The sequence below is a fragment of the Propithecus coquereli genome, unplaced genomic scaffold (genome assembly GCF_000956105.1).
Source record: "Propithecus coquereli isolate 6110/MARCELLA unplaced genomic scaffold, Pcoq_1.0 Scaffold375, whole genome shotgun sequence".
In the NCBI taxonomy this organism is placed as follows: Eukaryota; Metazoa; Chordata; class Mammalia; order Primates; family Indriidae; genus Propithecus; species Propithecus coquereli.
This window is the reverse complement of record NW_012149452.1, coordinates 1435637-1457543: the sequence shown is the minus strand read 5'-3', so window position 1 is coordinate 1457543 and position 21907 is coordinate 1435637. Positions and strand designations below refer to the sequence as shown.

Genomic DNA, 21907 nt, shown 5'->3' with positions numbered 1-21907 from the left:
CAGTTGCCAGGTCATATGGTAACTCTATACTTCACCCTTTGGGGAATCGCCAGACTCTTTCCAAAGCAGCTGTGCTGGTTTACATTCCCACCGGACAACTTTGCTTTTAACAATACTGACTTCAGACTTAGTCCTGTCCTTTTGTGGATCATCTAGCTTCTGACAAGAATTACAGTAAGATTGAACTTTTGTTTCTCAGGAAGTCTACTTAGGTCTGACCTTAGAACACTAAGCCACATTTTATTACTTTGATTTTACTTTGGTGGAGGTGGGGTGTCTTGTAGTATACATCTTGCATTCTGGCTCTCAATTGCTCCTCTCTTTCTCTCTCCAATTCCTCGGTCAAATTCCTAACAGATCTTTGAACTTTAATCTTCATCTTATTTTAGTGTCTGTCTTTATGTTTTGAAGACAGAAGGAAAGGCACGATCATAATCTGTGTCACATGGTGTTAATGAACTGTTGAAACCGAGTGACTGTCCAGGAGCCTTAAGCATCAGCCATGACTAGACTAAACCATCACAGCCACGCAGAGATGCACACACACACACACACACACACACACACACACACACACACGCAAAGATCCAACCACAACCAGACGAAGCCGTCCCAGCCACACGCCCACACGCAGAGATACAGCCCAGGCCAGCATAGAGTCCCCAAAGACTATTTCCTACCCTGTAAATAACTTGTGACATATTTCCTTGTTGCCTTTATTTGCCTGTTACCCCTTGCTCAAGGCCCTGTCACTTATAATTTCTAGGAATTTAGACAGATATCTTAATTTTTCTAAATCTGTTACCTCATCTGTAAAACAGAAACAGAATCAATAAGCTTGACTTAGAAGTTTCTAGGCTCTGTCTTCTCCAGAACACACAATTCAGCCGTTTTTCTATGTCCTCTCATATCTACCCTTATTTAAAAGTTCAAAGGTAGTTTTAATTTTTGTAAGAACAAAGTGGGGAATATATAAATAATTGAATAAGGTGGTCTTAAATGTCAATCACATAGTAAAAGAGAATATTATAATTACTAGCACCATTATGCTACAATTTAGAGCCTGAGTTATGTTTTTCTTGGACTCCATTTATTCATCAATTATGATAATTCATCGATTATCAAAGTCTATTAATTCTTCTCTAAATATTAAATTCTCATATTTCTTCAAATTCCTTTTTATTTTACTCCTTATCCTTACAGCTGGGAATTTTCAGAACTGCCTCCCTCTTTCCCCAGCCTCCTGCCTCTTTCTGGTAGAGGACAGACGCCTTGATAGATCAAACTATCTAAAGCGCAATGCTATTGTTAATTTCACAGCAAATACCCCTCCAACGGCTCATGGAGCCAAGAGTGCAACTCGCGCTGCTATTCTTTCTGTAACCAAGTTTCTTTCTGTCCTTTCAACCTTATTTCCCAATATGCCTACATAAATTCCCTGCTCCAGCTAGACTAGTGTATTCATTATGCTCCAAGTGAACACATTTAGCAAATTGGTGCTTCTGCTCCCAGCCTCTGCTTTACGTGTACACTGTGCAGTTCGCACTATTCGAATGCATCCCCCAGTCCTCCAAGGCCCAGTGTTTGCCTTGGCACAGCCTCTCCAAAACTGTACAGACAGACAGCCGCTGTTTTTTGACTTTCTATCACAGTCACCCAGCACAGTGGAGGGCATAAAGAATAGGGAATGATTGATTGAGAGAATAAATGAATAAGCTACTAAATCAGGAAATGAACGAAGCAGGCTTTCCTTGACTAGACTAGTGCAAAGCAATTTTTCCTTCTAAATTCCTGTCACATCCACTGTCTGATCTACTTATTTCATTCATATTATTTACTGCCTGTTGATATTAATTAACAATTCATCTATGTGAGTCTCATCTCCCCAGTGGGATTACAAGTTCCTGGGGGTCAGAATCTGAGTCATGTTTGGTTATCCCCCTCAGCATCAGCGGGGCAATGTCCTGCCCTCTCCAAATGCTCATTGATTGATTGAGCATCAAACCAGCTGAATCTCCACTGCCAAGTGTCAGCAGCAGGGCCGTCTCATGACCATTGGCCATAAATCACAGGTTAAACCTCTCCTGGTTGTTAAAGCCTGGCTCATATTTCAAGGTAACCTGGATCCTAAAAACCCGCTATCAGGGTATAAAGACAAAACATCTGGGTTTCCATCCACTGGAGTCCGACAGGAAGTTGTGACACATTTGTGGTTGATGGAGAAGGGGTCGTTTCCCTGACACAGACTTGAATGCTCAGATCAAATATCTAATGTTAAAAATTAAACTAAACTCCAGAGAGATGTTTTCCTATTCTCTTCAAGATACAGCTCAAACTGTGTGGTCCCTGACCAATATGCTGTCTCACCTTTTGTCCATCCTACTGTGCACTCTGTGACTCAGGCACACTAAGCCCCCAGGGAGTCTTACACCCCTGGTTCTCCTCCTGTTTCTCTTCTCTAATTGGATTATCCTTTTCTTCCCTATTTGGCCAAATTCTATTCATTCTTCAGAACCAAACTGTATTGTCCCCTCTTCTAGAAAGTCTTCTCTTTCTTACCCATCCTGTTGCCTCTTCTCTGTGCTTTTCCAGAGTCCTGAGCATGTGTCCTATTGCATTACAAATGCCTCTTTCCTGTCCCTGCCAACAGTGCCTACAAGGTGAAGGGCAGTGCCTCCATCCCCAGGTCCAACCCCGGTGCCCAGTGCAGAGTCGACACTCCAAAAGTTTCCTGAATTAGGTGGAAGCAAAGTCAACTATATAAAAGAATCATCAAAATAGAAAATATGGAAGAGCAAGGGAAGTAACAGCAGGCTTGACTAGCAGATTAATCTGCTATAATAATAAAAATCAAGCTCTCTCAATTTCTTTTTTGAGTAAGATAGAAAAAGAAGAGTAAGTTAATAAATAAAATGCTTCTGTTGTCATTACCCAAGCCTGAAAAAGCTGCAGATGCCCAAGATCACTACTTTGGTAAACATCCCCAACCTTTGCTTGGTATCTTGAAGTTCAGCCAATTATATTTCACAGGTCCCCATAAAATGCAATGCTTCATCATATTTCTGTCTTCTGAAACTCGAACTCTGTGCTCAGCCAGACAGCTTGTTGTGACAGCTGTGGCCCTGGGGCTATCTATTTATTTGCCCTCGCTAATGGGATTTTCTCATCAACATTATCTTAGCTCAAACACGGAGGCATTAATGACAACTTAATTGAAGCAGAGGATGGAGCTCACAGACTCGTCATGTTTGCTTGACGTGCAGATGGCGGCTGGCTACAAATGACTCATATGAAAAAGGGACTGTTTGGGGAGCAGCTCTGTTAATTGCAGGGCTGTAGCCTATAACCATCTGGCCGCCTGCACTAATCGGGGTGGGCACTGCTCTCCTGCACGATGCGGCTCGCTGTCTCTCTCAGGCCGTCTCCCTACCTCTGGGAGCCCCACTGCCCTTTGTCTAATTAGTGCTTCCTCTGAGGATAACTCGTTCCTGAGTTTGACACATTGTGCAGCACATAATTGTTGTTACGTGACTGTTAAAAATCACTACTAACTCTTCTTTCCTTGTTAAAGGCATATCCTTCCGAAACGTTTTGGAGGTCAACTGCACTAGTTTATTCACTAGGCAGTGGCTCGTGCGAGAGACACGCACAGAGGGAGGACCGTGTGAGGACACAGGGAGCAGGTGGCCACTGACACACAAGCCAAGAGAGAGGCCCTCAAAAGAAATCAAACCTGCCAACACCTTCATCTTAGACTTTTAGCCTCCAGAACTGTGAGGAAATGCATTTCTGTTGTTTAAGCCACTTAGTCTGTGGTATTTTGTTACAGTAGCCTGAGCAGACTAATGCAGACATTTATACACACACTTAGGGCAAATGCTACAAAGAGAAGAACTAGAAGACCAGAAAACAGGGCACCCAGCCTGCCTCGGAACGGTTTCTGGAGAAAATACCAACTGAGATAAATTCCAAAAGATAAGTGGGGTGGTGTTTGCCACAGCTGCAGGATGACTTATTTAATGTAAATGCAGTTGATGTTAAGTAACCACCAAGTAAGCACCCATTCTGGCTGCCCATCCAAGGCTCTGCCACCAGAGTCTCACCATGTCCTGAGCCAGAGAAAGAACAAGCTCGTCACGGCAGCCTACAGAACTCAGAAAACCCATGACTGATGGAATGGACAGCTGAACTGATATCTTTGGAAAGACTTTTCGATAATACTATTCAAGAAATTATGGAACTAATGAAAAATTATAAGGCAGTAAAAGAAACATGACAAACGCTACTGCTCGCTCCTCAGAATTAAAAGGGATGAGCTGCGATGGTGTCTCCAACAAGCCATTTGCCTCAGCTAAAAGAATTGTGATGGCATCTGCTTGATTTCTGCATCTTTGTAGCCATGATTCCTTTCACCCTGGGATTCTGCTCTGTTCCAGGTGACTGGCTCTCACCTACGTCTTTGCAGCTTATGGTCATTAAGTGGTGCTTGGCTGCTGGGCTGAGACCTCTCAGTATAGATTCTCCCAGCTTTTTCTTCCGGATTTCATTCGATTGTGCTGAGACCATGTCTTTAAAGAATAGACACATCCATTCATCCTGAAAATTCCAGTTTGGATTTGATGCCCTTGGTGACTTCAAGGCAGTGCGCTGCACAATTGGGAATCTCTGGGGAAAAGATTCTCCAATGAAAATGCAGGGCGGTCTCTCTGTCATTTGGCCTCCCTGCCACTTTCTCTGCTTTCCGAAGGGACATAAACATTTGCAGATCCTCATCTGTCAGAAAGCCTGCCCCATATCCAAAGATCCTTACCATGCCCCTGTTTGCTCTCTACATGAAATAGCTTCAGCACCTGCAACTGTCCCTCTGTTAACAAATTTGAAGACTCTACATATTATGATAACCCCTCCACCAAACCCCTCCCCACACGCAATTCTAGGGTGTTTTAAAGGTTACCCCCCCCCAAAAAAAAACCCTTTCAGATTTGGATATTTGGCTCCTAATTCTCTACAGGTCACTTTAAGTCTTAAGTATGACCTTTCTGGGACATGCAAGGCATCTCATTCACAAAAATCGTGACATGAAAGAGGCCAAGTTTACTTTTTTTCCTTCACAAAACACAGCAGAATTTTGGGAGTTGAGAATCATGGCCTTTGGCGAGGGCTTGGCTCTGGGTCCTCCCAGTCAAAGTCACTTGCCCCGTTTTCAAAAGAAGACTTTTAGGTTGATTATTTTCTGGAAGATAATAATGTGCAGGGTTGACCTGTTTTCTTTCAAGAACTCGTAGAAAGGACTAGAAGGGGCTTCAGTGATTCTAGACCAACCTTCTATAGCAAAAGAGGTCTAATGGAACCAGACCTACTCATACCCTGCATCTACTCAGCACAGCTGGGCTAGAGCCCCAGTCCACCGCTAAACCTTGAGTTCAGGCTCTCTGCGCTGACATTTGAGAAGTATGACAACAGAAAATAAAAAAAAAATAAACTGAAGCCCTCTTTCTTCCTATTCTTACTGCCTTACACTCTCCCATCAAAAAAATAAAAATAACATTGAAATGTCAGATCACTTTCAAAATAATTATAGTAGTGGCAGTTTTCTCTTTAGTTTGCTTAACGTTTCACATGACATTCAAAACATTCTGCCTAATTCCTCTGAAGAAAAAAAACCAGGTAGTCTCCTTTAGCTTTACAAATGCCCTGTTTTCTTAGTAATTCAGACTTCTTTGAGCCATGCCCATCTCCATGCTAAGCATCTCTTGAAAAGCGTTTAAAATGACAGCCATGTCCCTCATTAAAAAATAGAATGTGGTATCTGTTGTTCAATGAGCACGTGTGGATTTTGAGAGACCATATGACCATTGTGAGAGGCCCCATGGCACATGGTATCTTATGAAAAGTGGGAAGCAACTGACAGTTTCTTCCTAGAAAGTCAGGCGCACTGTGCCAAGCTCTGAAAACAGGCTGCGGGTGCCTGGCATCGGTGCGCTGCCCTTTCCACGGGAATTACCTTCTCCTTCAGATCCAGGACGTTAGAAACTCCTGAGCGAGTCTGAAATAAATCTTTGACTATCTGGATTCCCTGACCCATTAACAAGACATGGCGCTATGTATGTTCTGTTTTATGTGACATCCCATGTGTCAAGGGTAGCCCCTCTGGCCCTCAACAATTATTGGGACAGTTGTCATTATTTTTCATTATTCATATGGGATTTTCGTCTCTTATAAAGTCAATATAATCTCAAGTACTTTGAAACAAGTTTCCTCAGAAAAGTAACAGAGGGGAAAGCTATTTTTCTTTGATTATGTGTTTGTCACTCCTCTCCCCAAGGAGGAAAATAACCAGAAAATAAAAAATCTTGATCCATTTCAAAGAAAAATTAAGAAAGTTCAAATTTTTCTAAATGCAGGAAATTCTCCTTGGGAAGAGAATTATGTAAGAGTTTTCTAAGACAAACTTCAGGAACGCAGGCTGCACATTTTTAAAGCTTCCTTGTTCCTTACTTGTTTCGGTGTTTGAGAGAGAAGTCTGAAATAACCGATGATTTTTTTCCTCTCCATAGCTGGATAAGGCGGCAGCTTTTACCAGCCTCTCTCTCTCGGTTACAAATGCGTTTTAATGGACTGGCATGTGCTTAATAATACAGGCAGCACCTGTATTCTTTAGAACCAAGTGCCTCTGGGGCCTGCACTGTATTAAAACTGCATTTTTGACCTGAGGCCTACTGGATTCTGTACTCAAAAACACCTCACCAATTTAAGAGAAACAGCCCAGCACCAGCTCACATTTTTCTTCTTCGAATAAGGAGTATCGAGGTTTAACTTTCATAACTCTGAGAATGAAAAATATTATAATTCTAACTGATTAACTCACCTCCATTACTGGAAATATAATAAATTTTATAAAAGTCCTCCAACTGCACAAATTCATCCTTAACTTTTATGACTCTATGGACTGAGGTTCCTCATAGCTATAGGTCTTGAGTCAGTATGGAAGGAAAAGGAATTTGTTAAGTAGCTTCTCAACACTCTGCTAAGTATTTAAGGCATATTATCTCATTTAATTGCCATCACAGTCTTGCAAAGAAAAAATTATTTATTTTTAATGTCATGTGACAAGCAACCTCTAAGATAATCCTTAATATCAGATTATAAAAGTCTGTGCTCTCTATCTCGGGTGTTCTCTCTTGCTCTCTCCTGGCAGCCTGCTGGAGAAGCTCCTAAGGGTAAGCTTGAGGAGGAAACTAAAATATTTCACTCCAAAATATACTTCTTTGGCGTATTTTGGGATGGCTGTTCAGAGAGCCAGCAAGCAGCTCTGCAAAGCTGCCTGTCACGGGGGAAATTTGCATCTGTAGAGAAAACCTGCACTGATGCAGCCAGGCTTTCTCTGAGGCCTCCCGTGTTCAGATCTAGGGAAGATTAGCCGAGGAAGATTAACTGAGTCCCACACGTTGAAGGGCTGAAGGGAGCATTTACCACCTATTCTCTTTAGGGCTGCTACCTGTGAGGTTTCAGCTACGCAGCAAGACCACCTTTGCTAGCCGGGGCTCTCCTTCTCCCCCTCCCACCACCCACCTTGCCAGTGTAATCTGATTTATCAACACAACTTATTTTTGGCCATGCGTCGAGCTCCCATTCTTTCTGTAACCTCAAGATGGTATGAAAACATCAACCATCTGGACATTTCTTTCAGTTTTTATATTTTGTATGACTTCCATGCACATGTGTGCATGTGATAAAATTCGTAAGCCTTTTTCCTTGTTATCAGTTTGTTTTACAAACTCAAAGTATCAAACTTTCATGGGAAAATTTGACACTTCCCTGCATTTGCAAATGGATCTTCTGAGGCCTGCCCACAGCACATCAGTGAACCTGCGAGCAGACCTGACCCCATCGGGCCTCAAAACGGCTGCAGCCCCAGGCAGCAATTGGAGTGTAGCCTCGGAAGACATCTCGCGCCTCAATCACCCAGCCAAGTTGCCTTTGGATTCCTGACTCGTAGAAACTGAGACTTAACAAATGCTGTTTTCAATCACTAAATTTGGTGTAATTTGTTATGCAGCTGTAGATCATGTGTACGCTACAGTTTACATGAGACAAAATTAAGAAGTTTATTCAGGGCCATGGAACAGGAAGGAGAAAGGATACTTTCAAATCTGCCTATCTGATTCCCAGACCTAGGCCCTTCTAGTTTTCTCGGGGGTTCAGTGGGCCTTTTTGTTCACTTGTGGACATTCGAGTCTCTTTCATGTTCTAACTAGACCTTGACTAGTCAGACAGGTAAAAAAAAAAAAAGTCAGACAAGTCATATACTTTACTAGTTAATTCAGTTTTCTCTAATTTATTTGGATAACAAAACTCACAGTCCAGTAGGGGGAAGAAAACCATCTGAATTAAAGAAAAATGCATTGTAGTGTACTCCACAATGCATGCTGGCCCAGGGTGCACAGTGGAGGGGGGGTTGATTAGACTACTTATTCTGGGAAATTTCCCACAGGATGTGTTGAACTATCAGCATATCTCAGCCCCTAGGCCAATGAATGCCTGCTTTGTGGTCTGACCTCAGTGAGTATTTGTCAACTAAGTAAACACACTGCTTCTTGAAGGAACAACAGATAGTAGTATGATAACAGATGGAAAAGGAGGAAGAAGCTTTCGCTGTTTCATATTGAAGTAACAGCAGCTGCAAGAGGCAAAGAATTGCAAACATGACTTGTTCACTGACCTGCCTCGCACTGCTGTACCTTAGGATCGATAGACCACACTGCAGTGAAACTTACGGCTTCCCTAACTTTAGCCGTTTGAGGACCATTTAAAAGGCTTGTCATACTCAGTGCCATATGTGCTAATACTTGATATCTTAAGAATATATTTTTTGAAAAACCGATTTTTAAAACTCACTAATTTGTACTTGAAATACAATTTTGGGGCTATAAAAAATGCAATGGTCATGTGGTTTAAGAGGAAAATATAGGCTTGGAAGCCAAACAAATTCCAGACAAAATTATAGCCCTATCACTTAGGAACATGGGACTTTGGCAGTTATTTCTATGACTCTTCGTTTTCTCATCTAAAAAGTAGAAAATAATAGCTTCCTTGAGTGCGCATGGTGAAGATGCCGTACAGTATATGCTGTGTCTGCAGAGGACCTACGAGAGTGCGCTGCAGATGGTCCGTATCACACTAAACACTGCTACACAGCAATGCTTATTCCACCTCTCTGACGAGACCGCCTAGAGAGGAGGAAATTAAGGGACTTGCCAAAGTTTACTTTGCTAATTCTGAAATCACTGCTTTTTTTCCTAATAAGAAAAAATGCTGCCTTTTCAGACATGGAGTAAATTTGTGAACACTGGGACAAAACACTTCCCTGGGAGTTGGATTCTGTGTGTTTGGGTCAGAACCTCAACCTTTGTTGACTCCGCCGAACAGAAACCGACCTAGAGAGCGTCGGCAGATGGTACCTGTGAGGATTTCGGCCGGGCGTTCTGTCATTTTCCCGATCACGAGTCTCAGGATTCCGCCCTCCAGGCTCAGCAGCAGGGTCCCCGAGCCCTCAGACAGCTCTGTGGACAGAAGCAGACCATCCTTGTTCCATGTTCGAAACTGGAAACTCACTGAGAGCCCATCAATTTGGGGGGTGCCAGGCAGCAGCAAATAACTGCCACCGGAGTTGACAAATGTGATGGGCACAATTTGTGGTTCGGAGCAGGAAAAAGTGACATTGCCCTGGAAAACAATAAAAATCACACATATAAAAGCCATTTTTCATTCTGCAATCTGACAGCTGATATAAACAACCACCTGGAGCTGACCTTAATTTCAGGATCATTCCACATTTGGCTGCAAGATCTTAAAGGAGAAAAAGTATGCCAGCTTTGCTCAGACACACTCACAAAAGTGTTTCCCATTCCCGTGTCAGGGAGCACGTTGCTATCTGCAAAGAGGACTATCTGAGACTCCCGGAAGGGGAGGGGATGGAGGCACTCACATTTTCTAGGAAGAGTAAAAGTAATTAATTACGTTCACTCGTTGAATAAATATCTATGGCAAGTGCACTATGTACTAAGCTCCAGAATAACTTTTGAAGAAATACACATGGAAGAACTTTGTTACTATGTGGAATGTGCTGACAGAGAGGTATCAGCTCCCGTGAGAGCCGGCAGAAGAAATAACTGAACAAGCAAAGGTTACAGAAGGGAAGAAGGTGGGGAAGGAGAGGAGGGATGTGCCCTGGCTAGCATTTTCAGCACAAGGCATCGTGTGAGCAAAGGCTTGGAGAAATTAGCAAAGTGGCATCCCTGAGGAAGTCCGGGGAACTTGTCGTCTCTAAGGAGGTAGGGCCAGGGAGCCTGAAGCAGGGAAAGCTAGACAGGTGAGTGGAGGCAGAGTTTGAGAACCCTCTCATGCTTGCTGAATAGTCTCCATTCAAACTTAGTAACAGCAAAGGGACATGGACCATATTTTTAATTTAATTAAAGTATTTTTAGTGACATGGGGGGTAGATGAAAGGACGGACTTGAGGAATGGTAAATGTGTATAGAAGAAGGGTAGGGAGATTATTCTGTGCATAAGTGAGGGGAAAATGGGCCAAGATTATTTGAGAATGACTAGAGTAAGCTTCTGAATCAGGAAGTCATGGGAAATTAAGAAATGCTTATATGCGCCCAACTGAGCCTTGTGCTGGGGTCACTTCTAACATACGAATAAGGAGAAAGCCTGGAATACGGCATAGGTTGCAAAGAAGTGTTCTATCAGGAAAGCCACTTGTAGTTTATATTGCAAGCTCCACACCCAACCCAATCCTATGTCCACCCCTACCCTTTGTTTCCTGTAGGCTCCAAACACTAATCTCCACCACAGTACAGTGAGGTTGCACAGGTAAGTTCATCCAAATAGCCATAGACATAACCAGGTTCCCTGTAAATGTTTCCTGTCAAGCCCCTTTGTGGCTCAGCCTTTCCAAGCTCCCTCAGCAGCCAGTGCCACTCATGCAAAAACAGCAGGGATTTTGCAAGAGGAACACCGAGCTCCAATGGCTGCCTGAATGCAACTTTCCTTGGAGGTGGCCAGGTGGCAGAGATAGTAGATACACAGCACAGTTCTCAGTCCCAGAGCAGGTGGATGATTCAACTCCAAAAACCTCTTAAACCAAGAAAAACATCCTTGTGTCCCGATCATGTTTGTTCGTGATAGTCTTGAATTTCTGAAAACAAATAACAGTCCCCAAACAAACTTCTACCAAGAGTACAATTCTAATGATTCACTCATCAATCACTCAGCTATGACCATATTTTTACATGTATCATTTGTTGTAGTTGTTTAGATGTTTTCTTCTCTTTAGGCTAGCTTCCCCACAAGTTAATTCAAGTGTCAAAGGGTCAGGCCTTTGATCTCCACCAAGAAATTGCCCACTATTTACACTGCCCCACCATGCCAGGCAGTAGGCTAAGCATTTACATACGTATCTTGTGAATTCTTCATGACAATGCCATGATGTATTGTTTTCATCATTTAAAGTGTTAAAATAAAAATGTAGAGATGAATCTCTAAATTTTTTTTTTTTTTTTTTTTTTTTTGAGACAGAGTCTCACTGTGTTGCCCCGGCTAGAGTGCCGTGGCATCATCCTAGCTCACAGCAACCTCAAACTCCTGGGCTCAAGCGATCCTCCTGCCTCAGCCTCCCGAGTAGCTGGGACTACAGGCATGTGCCACCATGCCTGGCTAATTTTTTCTATGTATTTTTAGTTGTCTGATTAATTTCTTTGTATTTTTAGTAGAGATGGGGTCTCGCTCTTGCTCAGGCTGGTTTCGAACTCCTGAGCTCAAACAATCCGCCCGCCTAGGCCTCCCAGAGAGCTAGGATTACAGGCGTGAGCCACCACGCCCGGCCTAAATTTTAATATTTTATTTGGGAAGAATTGTAGTTCAGGGCATACACGCAGAGCGGGTGGTCTTCAGTATGTCTGAAGAATGAAGAGAAGGTTAGAGGTTTTATAAAAGAAGAGAAATGTTACATACATACTGCTCTTTGAGAAAATCCATGGGCACGAGGAAGGGTTCAGAGACCTGGCAAGTTCTGATTGGTGAGCTACATTGGTGGTGGGCAAAATTAGCCCTAGAGTTGCGGCAAGCTGTCTCAGAAGCTACAGATAAAGCTGGTTTCAGGTTACAATAGGCAGGATCTGCAGTCAGGCTCTCAGAGAATTACATTCGTGGAGCAACGTTTTCTACCTTGAGCGCTTTTTTTCCCCTGGCTTCTCAACTCTGTTTCAGCTGGGTGTGACAAGAATGACCCAATTTATATGATCAACTTTCACAAAAGCATGCACAAACTGGGCTTAAAGAGAATAAATAACTTGACAAAAGCCATATGCCTCGTTAGCAGTGACAAAACCACATTTATCTGACTTGGAAGCTTTTGCTTTTAGCCACCATCTCTGACACCTCCTTTCCCTGCTCTGAGTGCCACTATTTTTTAAAATCTACCAGCTTGCTCATGGTATCTCGTTGTTGTTTTAACTTGCATTTTTGGATTTCTGGTAAATTTCCTTTCAAGAATTAAAATATCCCCACTAATGGCTGACTAACTGTGGCAGGGTCGTCTTTTGGAAGCAGCCAAATCACAAAAGCTCTACAAAGAAGTTAAGAGATTGTAATAACTTTTCTTCCCCTTTTCTTTTAATTTGTTATCATCTCCTATGATAATAGATTTACTAGAGCACAGCCGTACCCAAAGTTTGAGGTTGTATAAAGAAGAGACAATTGGTAGGCAGTTACCAAGACAAAGACAAAAGCAGAAGAAGTTGTAAAAAATATTCCCTCCCCTTTATGGATTTTAAACCCAAAGTTTAGCTGCACCCACCCCTCTTCATAGTGCTCTCTGGAACACAGCCTGGGATGGTTGGACTCAGGACAGCGGGAGGACTTACTTGATCAGGCTGGCTGCCTGTCCTCAGCCTCCCTCTGCTTCACTGTTCAATGGGCCCAATTACTTGACAACTAAGAAGGGGAGCTCAGAATCTATGGAGTCCCTGGGCTGGACCCTGGAGCGAGGACTTTAATAAATTGTTTGAGGACTCTCACTGGTTAAAGTCAGGTCTTACATGGTGTGGTCATCAGCACCTTGCTCAGTAGGGAGCAGCAAAGCTCTGAAACGCCCTGGGGTATGTTCTCTGTCCTGTCCCCCCCGTAGTCCAGGTTCCGCTTTCCCTGTCCTCATTGCCTTCACATTTCCTCTGTTGTCGCTGCCTCCATGCAGCCCCAGCTACCTAAAACTTCTCCAGAGCATGCCCTGCTGTGTTCGCCAATGGTGACTCTCAGGACAAGCAGGAAAAAAGGGATGTGAGCGGATGGGAAATTCCTTCTACGCCGAATCGGACCCAGCTCTCCAGGTGCGTGTGTGTTTGCAGCTCAGCTCTGCACCACACAGCCGCAGGGGCTGCTTCTGCTGCAACCCCGTCTCAGCTGTGCTCCTGCGGGCAGAAATGCCGCCCAGTGCTGAGGACCATCAGTACCCACCCCCGCCACCAAAGTGGGGAGAAAAAAGAAAAAATGAGCTACCCATAAAATGCCACTTTTTTTTCTTTTTCTTTTATTTCAGCGTATTATGGGGGTACAGATGTTTAGGTTACGTATGTTGCCCTTGGTCCCCCCCCAAGTCCGTGTTTCAAATATGTCCATCCTTCGGGTGGTGCGCATTGCACTCCTTGTGTATACAAATACCCGTCTGCTCCTCCCTCCTCCCCCCTCCCCCCTGCCCAACATCCAATAGATGTTATTCTTATATGTGCATTTATGTGTTGATTAGTTAATACCAATTTGATGGTGAGTACAAATGGATCCCGTTCTTCTGCTCTTGTGGTGCCCCACTTTGGATAATGGGCTTAAGTTTAATCCAGGAAAGTATAAGAGGTGCTAAATCACTGTAGTTTCTTATGATTGAGTAATATTCCATTGTAAACATATACCAAATTTTGATAATCCACTCATGGATTGACGGGCACTTGTGTTGTTTCCACATCCTTGCAATTGTGAATTGCGCTGCCATAAACATTCGGGTGCAGATGTCTTTATCGTAGAATGTTTTGTGCTCTTTTGGGTAGATGTCTAATAGTGCTATTGCTGGATCGAATGGTATTTCTATTTTTAGCTCTCTGAGGTATCTCCAAATTCTCAGCAAACATATAAAAAAATGCTCAACATCTCTAATCATTAGAGAAATGCAAATCAAAACCACAATGAGGTATCACCTAACCCCGGTGAGATTGGCCTCTATCAAAAAAACACAAAACAACAAATGTTGGCGAGGATGTGGAGAGACAGGAACACTTTTACACTGCTGGTGGGACTCTGTGGAAAAGAAAATGCCACTTTTGAAGTCAACATGGACTACCTGGTCCTTTTCAGTAGTGCCATTTGGGACTCTGGAATTGAAAGACAGCATTTGAGGGAGTCCTCACCGATCATTTAGGAATGGCACAAAAGAAGACAATTTACTTTAGAATTGCGTCGAAAAAGACATGTCAAACGGTCATCAGATCATATTCTACCCTATATGCCTCCTTAATCTGTTTCTTCCAATTTCATCTCTCTCACCTCCAGGGAGGAAGCTCCATTCCTCAGAACCTCTCCATCCTTTAATTCATTCAAGATTTCAACATTTATTCAAGATTTCTCAAGCATTTCAAAACAATGTGCTAAGCACAGGGGTTTATAAATTATACAGTAAATGTGAGCCTGATCCTTTGCATTCTGTAGTCATTAAATTTACATTATGACAGCAATCGGTACAAAGAGTGCCCTGGCAAGGGAGAATGCACTGGGATCACATCTTCAAGGTAGAGCAACTAGTCTTGGCCTCAAAGTGAGATTGACAGGAAGTCAGTGAACTGCCACGGGTTCTTTGTTCCTTGCCGTATCTTGTAAGACCCAGAGGGTCTTTCACTATCCAAAGAGGAAGTCACTCTACATTGAAGGAGCTAAATCCTTAATGTTTGATGTGCCTTTTCTGGCCGCACCCACAGAGCTCTGGTAGGACGGTGGCCTCCACCATCTGTCTGAGGCCACAATCAAGGCTACAGTGCAGCCTCCCCAGGGCAGCAACAGCCTCAGACCACTGGAGCCCCCAAGCTGGGCGGGGAGCACCCTTTGTTCCCAGTATGGCAGTTCTTAGTGCCTTGTACTTTCGTCCTCATCCACACTCGTCTTCCTCCAACAGGCAAGATGCCTGGAAGTGCTGAGCCAAAGACAGAGAAGCCATTTGTCCCTTGGGGATCACCAAACCATGTCTACTTTTCTTCTGACAAAGACCATCTCCCGGACTTAACTCTAGTCAGGCTCCTCTGAGCCCTCCTTCTGACAGGGCCTGATGCTGGGCTCTGTCCTTGGCCCACTTATTTCAGTTTTAGCGAGAATTCTGCTAAATCAGTACAGCAAAAATCCCCCGCCCTTGTTCTGACCTCCTTTACCGTATCACGATGGTGAGGGCCTGTCTTCAGCAAAAATCTTCTTGGACTAGTTTAGCAAAGAAGTACTCTACCTCTAAGTAATTTTCCACCCTCGACCCCCACCCTACTTCTTGTCTATAAATCCCCAATTTTCTTTGTATTCAGAGCTGAGCTTAATATCTCCCTTCTACTACAAAACCCCACTGTAGTAGTCCTTCTTACTTTCTTTAATAATTGCCGCCAATAATTTTTTTCATTACTTCTCTGCAAACCCACCAGTTTTTTTTTTCTTTTCAGCCCTCAAAATACAGAAGCTCCCATTATGCCTCTTTTCTCAGGAAAAAAAAAAAAAGAGTTTGATTTCTACCAATGGAGCACAGAACTTTGAAACCCTAAAGACTTGTTTATAGGTCATTTGAGAGACTGTCCACATCTATGTGAAAATACTTTGTTTAGTACCACAAATAACAAAAGTAGGTACTGCCCTTTCCCTGGCCCATGAAGCCTGGTGGCCTCCTAAGGATGCCCAGGCCCTCAGAACACAACCACCAAGTTCATGTCAGTGAAAGAACAAATGGCTTGCACTGATTCATCCTCCCCCAGGAGGCATTCCCTCCAGAGGGCAGAGAAAGCCCCATTCAACAATTGCCACACAGGGGCAGTGGCTGGGCTCATGCACAGGGGACGTCTATCCTGCTCTGGAGGATTACGAAAGCTGTGCTTAGGAAGGTGACATTGAAATTTGAGATCTTGCAGAAGAGCAGGAGTCATTAATTGGAGAGTAAAGACAAGTGTCATCCAGCAGAGAGTGGAGGCGTTTGCACAGGGTGGGGGCAGAAAGGCGAGGGGCACGTTCAAGGACGTGGTCAGGTGGCTGCTGCTCCACAGCCAGCGTAACAGCAGGCAAAGTGGGTGGAAGGGACAGGCAGGGCCTGTGCACACAGGCCTTTAGACCATGTTGAGGTCCTGGAACATTACCCTATGGAAGGATGGGAACGGGAAGGGGTGAAGAGGGAGCTGATACAGAAACTGGGGTGTACGGTCACATTTGGGCCTTAGAATGTCCTCTGAGGATTGTAGTTAGGGCAGAAGGGGTGTATTGTGTGCAAAGAGTGGCCATGGGCAACCCTTGGGACAGCTACTGTAGTGAGGTAGGCAAGAACAGTCAGGGCTTCTAAAAGTCTAGAAGGGTTAATTGTGTGTCAACCTGACTGGCTACAGTGTGTCCAGACTGGGAATTATTTCTGGGTGTGACTGTGAGGGTGTTTCCAGATGACATTAGCATTTGAATCGGTGGACTGAGTATTGCCCTCCCCAGTGTGGGGACCACCATCCGATCTATCTAGAACAGGAGGCAGAGGAAGGAGGGATTCAAGCTTTTCTGTTTCCTGCCTGCCTGCTTGGGTTGGGACACCTGTTCTCGTCTTCCCTCAGACTGGGATTCCCACCATCGGCAACCCTGCTTCTCAGTCCTTCGGGGGCAAGACCACCTCAGATCCAGACTTCCCAGCCTCTGTAATCCAGTGAGCAATTTTCTTATGAAAAGTCTCAATTTCTCTTTTGAATCTTTCTCTTTCTGTCATACACACACAGACACACAGACACAGACACACACAGACAGACAGACACACACACACACACACACACACACACACACACACACCCCCATCCTGCTTCTGTTTCTCTGGAGAACCCTAACTAACACAAAAACAGTGTGGGAGATTGAGAAATTTGCAGGTATTAATACAATTGATAGGAGGTGGGTGAAGGGGTGGGAGAGTCACAAGGGATGTGTGACAGGAAAACACAGATGGCCTCGGACTGCTGATAGGCCTGCCTTGGCAGTGTCCCCTGTCACCAGCATCACCCCACTGGAGTGTGTAAGCACACTGACAGAAAACGTAAGCTCTCGAGCTCACACTTCCCATCAAGTTGGCTTCCTCCCTCCACCAGGTGTGGCCTCTTCCGTTCTCTTGGTCCCCCTCACACCTCCTCCCTCCTGCCCCAGGGCTGAGGCCTTCCCAGCACCACACCCCCTCAGAGGCTGCCTTCTCCACTGGCTTTCAATGGCATGTGCTACCTGCAGAAATTTACCACATTTCCTTCACTATCTTATAATAATTAGCTATTTTTTGTCAACTGCCTAAGCTTTACATAATAGTACATTTATAATTGGGTATAGAGCATCTTGCTTTGAATTCTGAAAAGGAAGTGAGAGTGTTAAATTTAGGCAGAACTAGATTCTCGTCCTAAATATTTACTGGGAGAACCCTATCTTCTCTCCGATTCTCTCTGCTACCATGGTTGTGAGAACAATGGTAGAGGGATGGCTGAAGCCCAAATGACACCACGCGCACTGTTCCTGGCCCCAACGTTTTCCTTTTCTCCCAGGTCTGACACTTTGCTGGGTGACCAGAGACAAGTGACGTCTACAGCCTTAGTTTCCTTTTCTGTAACCAGAGGTTACTAAACTGGAAGGCTCCAAGATTTCCACTGGTTACCCTATTCTTGGGTATCTGAGGCTGAAGGGCCACATGCTTTTCATCCACCTGTTCACTGGAGGGGAGTGTCAGTCACAATCTGAGTCATTCCACTGTCGGCATGAAGAGTGTAATCGAGAATTTATATTTTAGAAGACTTATTTTTTTAATAATCCAGGGAATAAAGAAGGACACCTAGGCTTCTTCCCTAACAATTCCTGTCTCACTGTAGGGAAGAGAGAAAAAATCACCATAGAAATAATGTTTTTTTTTTTTTTTTTAAGTAAGCAGAAGATTATATGGCTATATACATACATATATAAAATAAGATGCTCAGTGTTTATAAACACATTTTCCAGGGGATGACAACCAGCTGACTGATTATCTTCCTCCTTCCTCCCTCCCACTCCTCTCCCCAGGAAATGTGCTCTAGAATACCTTGCACAGAGAATGCTGGAGTAATGCTGAACCATATGAGCAATAGAGTAGCTGGACTTTCCTAGAGATGATAAAGTGGAAGAAAGTATATGCAGCTGCTTAGCTGGGTGCTGCTCCCAGGGCTGCGCAATGAAAAGCAAGAGAAAACAATGAGAGAGAGAGAGAGAGAGAGAGAGAGAACAGGTTCTCAGCAGCATCTTCCGTCCACGCACATTCAGGCCATCCTGCCACCGCATCTGAAGTGTGTCAAACTCTGACTGAAATCCAATAAGACCCGTCCACCTGGAAGCTTTCCCTCTGTGGCACAGGGCTTGCCACAGAGGAGATATTGCAGTAGTAGCGCAGTTACCGCGATCCCTTCATGGTGATGGGGGGCATCATGGCAGGGTCTTTCCTTCCTGACACTTCTGACGGAGAAAACTCAGATCGGTTGGGTCTTTGTCTTGTGACCACAGAACCAACCAAACCAATCGACACATATCTGTCATAAAGAGGGACCAACTTCAGAAGACGCTGCTGTGCTGACAGACCCAATGATGAAAACAGCACAGTGGCATGAACGTGGGTGGGTGATAGATGGGACAGACTGGAGTGTATTGAACAGGAGCTGACGGTCCTCCATGTTGTCAAATACTTCTAAGCTCAGACTCCGTCATGTGTTCATTGGTGACTGGATGTCTTAGCCAGGTCTCAGGACATGGCATAAATGCCACAATTTACCGAGCCAGAACAAGGAGCTAGCAGAACTGAGGAGACAGACGTTCTTAACAAGCTTCATCTGTACCCATGTTGCAACTTTACGATTATACATAATCCTTCAGTCATTTAAACTCTAGCCTTAGCAGCAAAAGATAACTGTGCCTGAATTTCCCACTTAGGTGCTGGCTTTGCCTCATTCCTCTGCCAGGAACCCACCCTCTTTCAAGATTTTTATTTATTTGCTGACCTCCTGTGGACTACGTAGACCACGAGTGATGGCTACAGCGAGGCATCACTGGGAAATTGCTCACCGGGATTTCTCATCTGCGGGCAGGTTTCCTCCAGTCAAACGCTGGCCAGTTATGTTGGATTTTCAAGCACATTCCTTCTGGACGCATTTCCCAACCCAACGATACCTACTGCTACCTGCTGTTAGTTACTCAGCCATTCAGCTAGTTTGCGGAAGACTACAGAAAGGTGTTGGCTGCTCTGCTTTAAATGATCATCTGAAAATAAAAAAGCTATAACTGAAAGGCACGTGAGGAGCACGCAGGGCCCACAGTCTCTAGCGAATCCTCAATCCCTCGTTGGGCTGTTTGCCGCCACTCCCTGACTCTTCCCCTGGGCCTTCATTGCACCCTCCGAACACTTCTATCAGCTCCACAGTAAGACACTGGTCTGGGCTCTAGTCACCTGGAAAGAATAAGACAGAAATAATAGACCATGCTTTGTCTGTTGAAAAGGCCTGTGACAGCAGATCAGGATGGGCTGGGAATAGACCATGACCACAGGTCGGATGTGTCTGAATTCAGCCTGTGACTAAGGCAGAAGCTAAAGGCAGGACCTGCATAGGGGGAAGGGAGGGAGGTGGTGCACAGCTACTCCCATTGGGGGTCCTCAACTGTAGTCACAGCAAAGTGCTGACACATGCCATCATTAAGTTCTGAGAGGAAAGAATAAGTCAGGTGTGGCCATTCCGCCACGCCAGAAAAACAACTTTTAAGATCCTGGGAGCATACAACAGACCCAGCTCGAAGCTCTGCTTACCTTGACTAGTTTCAGAGTTTCTTAAATGCACCACTTCCAAGGGTTATATTACTGTGCTGAGCTGTTATTTACAAGCATTTTCATTGTGGGTGTTTGTTTTGTTTTTAATCATCATCCAGACATCACAACACCCTGGTGAGTAAAAAATAAAGCTAGCAGTGCAAGGCTCAGCTTCAATCATGAGGCATCAAACAAAGCCAATCAAGCATTTATAAGCTGGGGAAAATGATCTTGATTCAATCTAATTTGTGGGGAAAGATTTCAAAGCCAGTTCTTGATTTTCCAAATGAGTACAACCATTTCTAATTTGATTTGTCTGAAAACTACCAGGACTGACTGGCATGCTATCAGCAAATGTAGGGAAGAGGCTGCCCTGTGAGCCAAAGCTATCTTCCTGATTCACAGACTCAGGGAGAGGACGGAATCAAATTAAGGATCATTTTCATGTTTAGGGGAAGACAGGCTCCTTCGTTTTTTCATTTATTTATTCAGCAGGTATCTCTTAAGCAGTTCGTAAGGGCTGGGCTCTATCCTCGTGGCTAGAGACGCAATTTAGGAGGGGGCAGCTCAGATCTTGCCCACTTGGAACTTGCATAGCCATGGGATGAGGGTCATGGAATATGTCACCACAGCTTTGATCAAGTGCCATGAGGGAGACATGTGAGTGGTGGGAGAGCATGTAACAAAGCATTGTAACCGGCTTCACGAAGTGTGTTTTGATTTGAGCCTTGCAAGACAAGTAGGAAGATGTAGAGTTGGGAACAGGATTTGGGTGGAGAGAGAGAAAACAGGGAGGACAAACACTGGGAAGAGGCTTTGGTGCTTTTAGCAATTTATGGAAGACTAGACATTTGGCATTTATACAGACAGGCAACATTTTGTTTCTGAAAAAGGAGGTTTTCAAGATATCACACTCCTTGGCGTTTCATTTGTAGGACATTCCAGAAAGAAGCATCTTTTGTGTTGGAGAAAAGATCCTGCTAATGGCCCAGGTGCATGAGCAGGTTGGAAGGTGGTCCCCCATGGCCCTCTTCTCTGGCCTCCCAGCAGCCTCCTGCCTGCAGGAACCAGGAGCCTGAGAGCCACATACTGCCTTTGGCCCCAGGGATTTTCCCTCGATTTTCTTTCCTTCTTGCCCTCCCAAACCTACTAGTTCCCAGTATCGGCTCATTGGCTTTGGACTCCGTTTTGACCTCTGCCTGTTGGTGTCTTTGTTTCTGGCCCTGTATTTTGTGCTTGTTCTCTGTGTACTGAAGATGAAACCCCCACTCATTTTTGAAAGTTTTTGGCTTTCACAAATAGTGGTGCATTTCACTTAAAGACAAACTTCAGAGGAGGACCTTGGGAGGTGGGGCAGGGGATGAAAATAGACCCGTGATTAAACTGACAACCTCTTCGTTTTAAATTGGAGAATAAAATTGCAACTCTATCCTGAACACTCTTTAATTTCTGTTAGAAAATATTGTGCAAAGCTATTTGGAAACATGAATCAAAAAGCTCAAAAATATTAATAATCTTTTTTGACACTCTGCTTTCACTGCTAGAAATCTATCCTCAGGAAACAATCTGAAATTGAACTAAGATTTATACACTGAGCACCATTACTTATAATAATACAAAACTTGGTCTAAAATTATGGGAATAGCTAAGTAAATTATGATATATACATATGACATACAATTTTGCCACTACTAGTAGCAATGTTTATGGTAAGCATGAAAATTGCTTACAATCTAATATTAAATTAAATGAACAGAATAGAAATTTGCACATATGAAGCAGGTAAAATACACCTAT

At 44.0% G+C, this 21907-nt stretch overlaps 1 protein-coding gene across 1 annotated transcript in view; it reads right to left on the bottom strand.

The window, feature by feature from the left end:
• CNTNAP5 (contactin associated protein-like 5) overlaps positions 1-21907 on the bottom strand; it is an 819231-nt gene that overhangs the window by 361647 nt on the left and 435677 nt on the right. The window contains exon 8 of the mRNA XM_012651908.1: positions 9462-9726. Coding sequence (XP_012507362.1) covers positions 9462-9726 — 265 coding nt within the window. The remainder of the gene's footprint in view (positions 1-9461; positions 9727-21907) is intronic.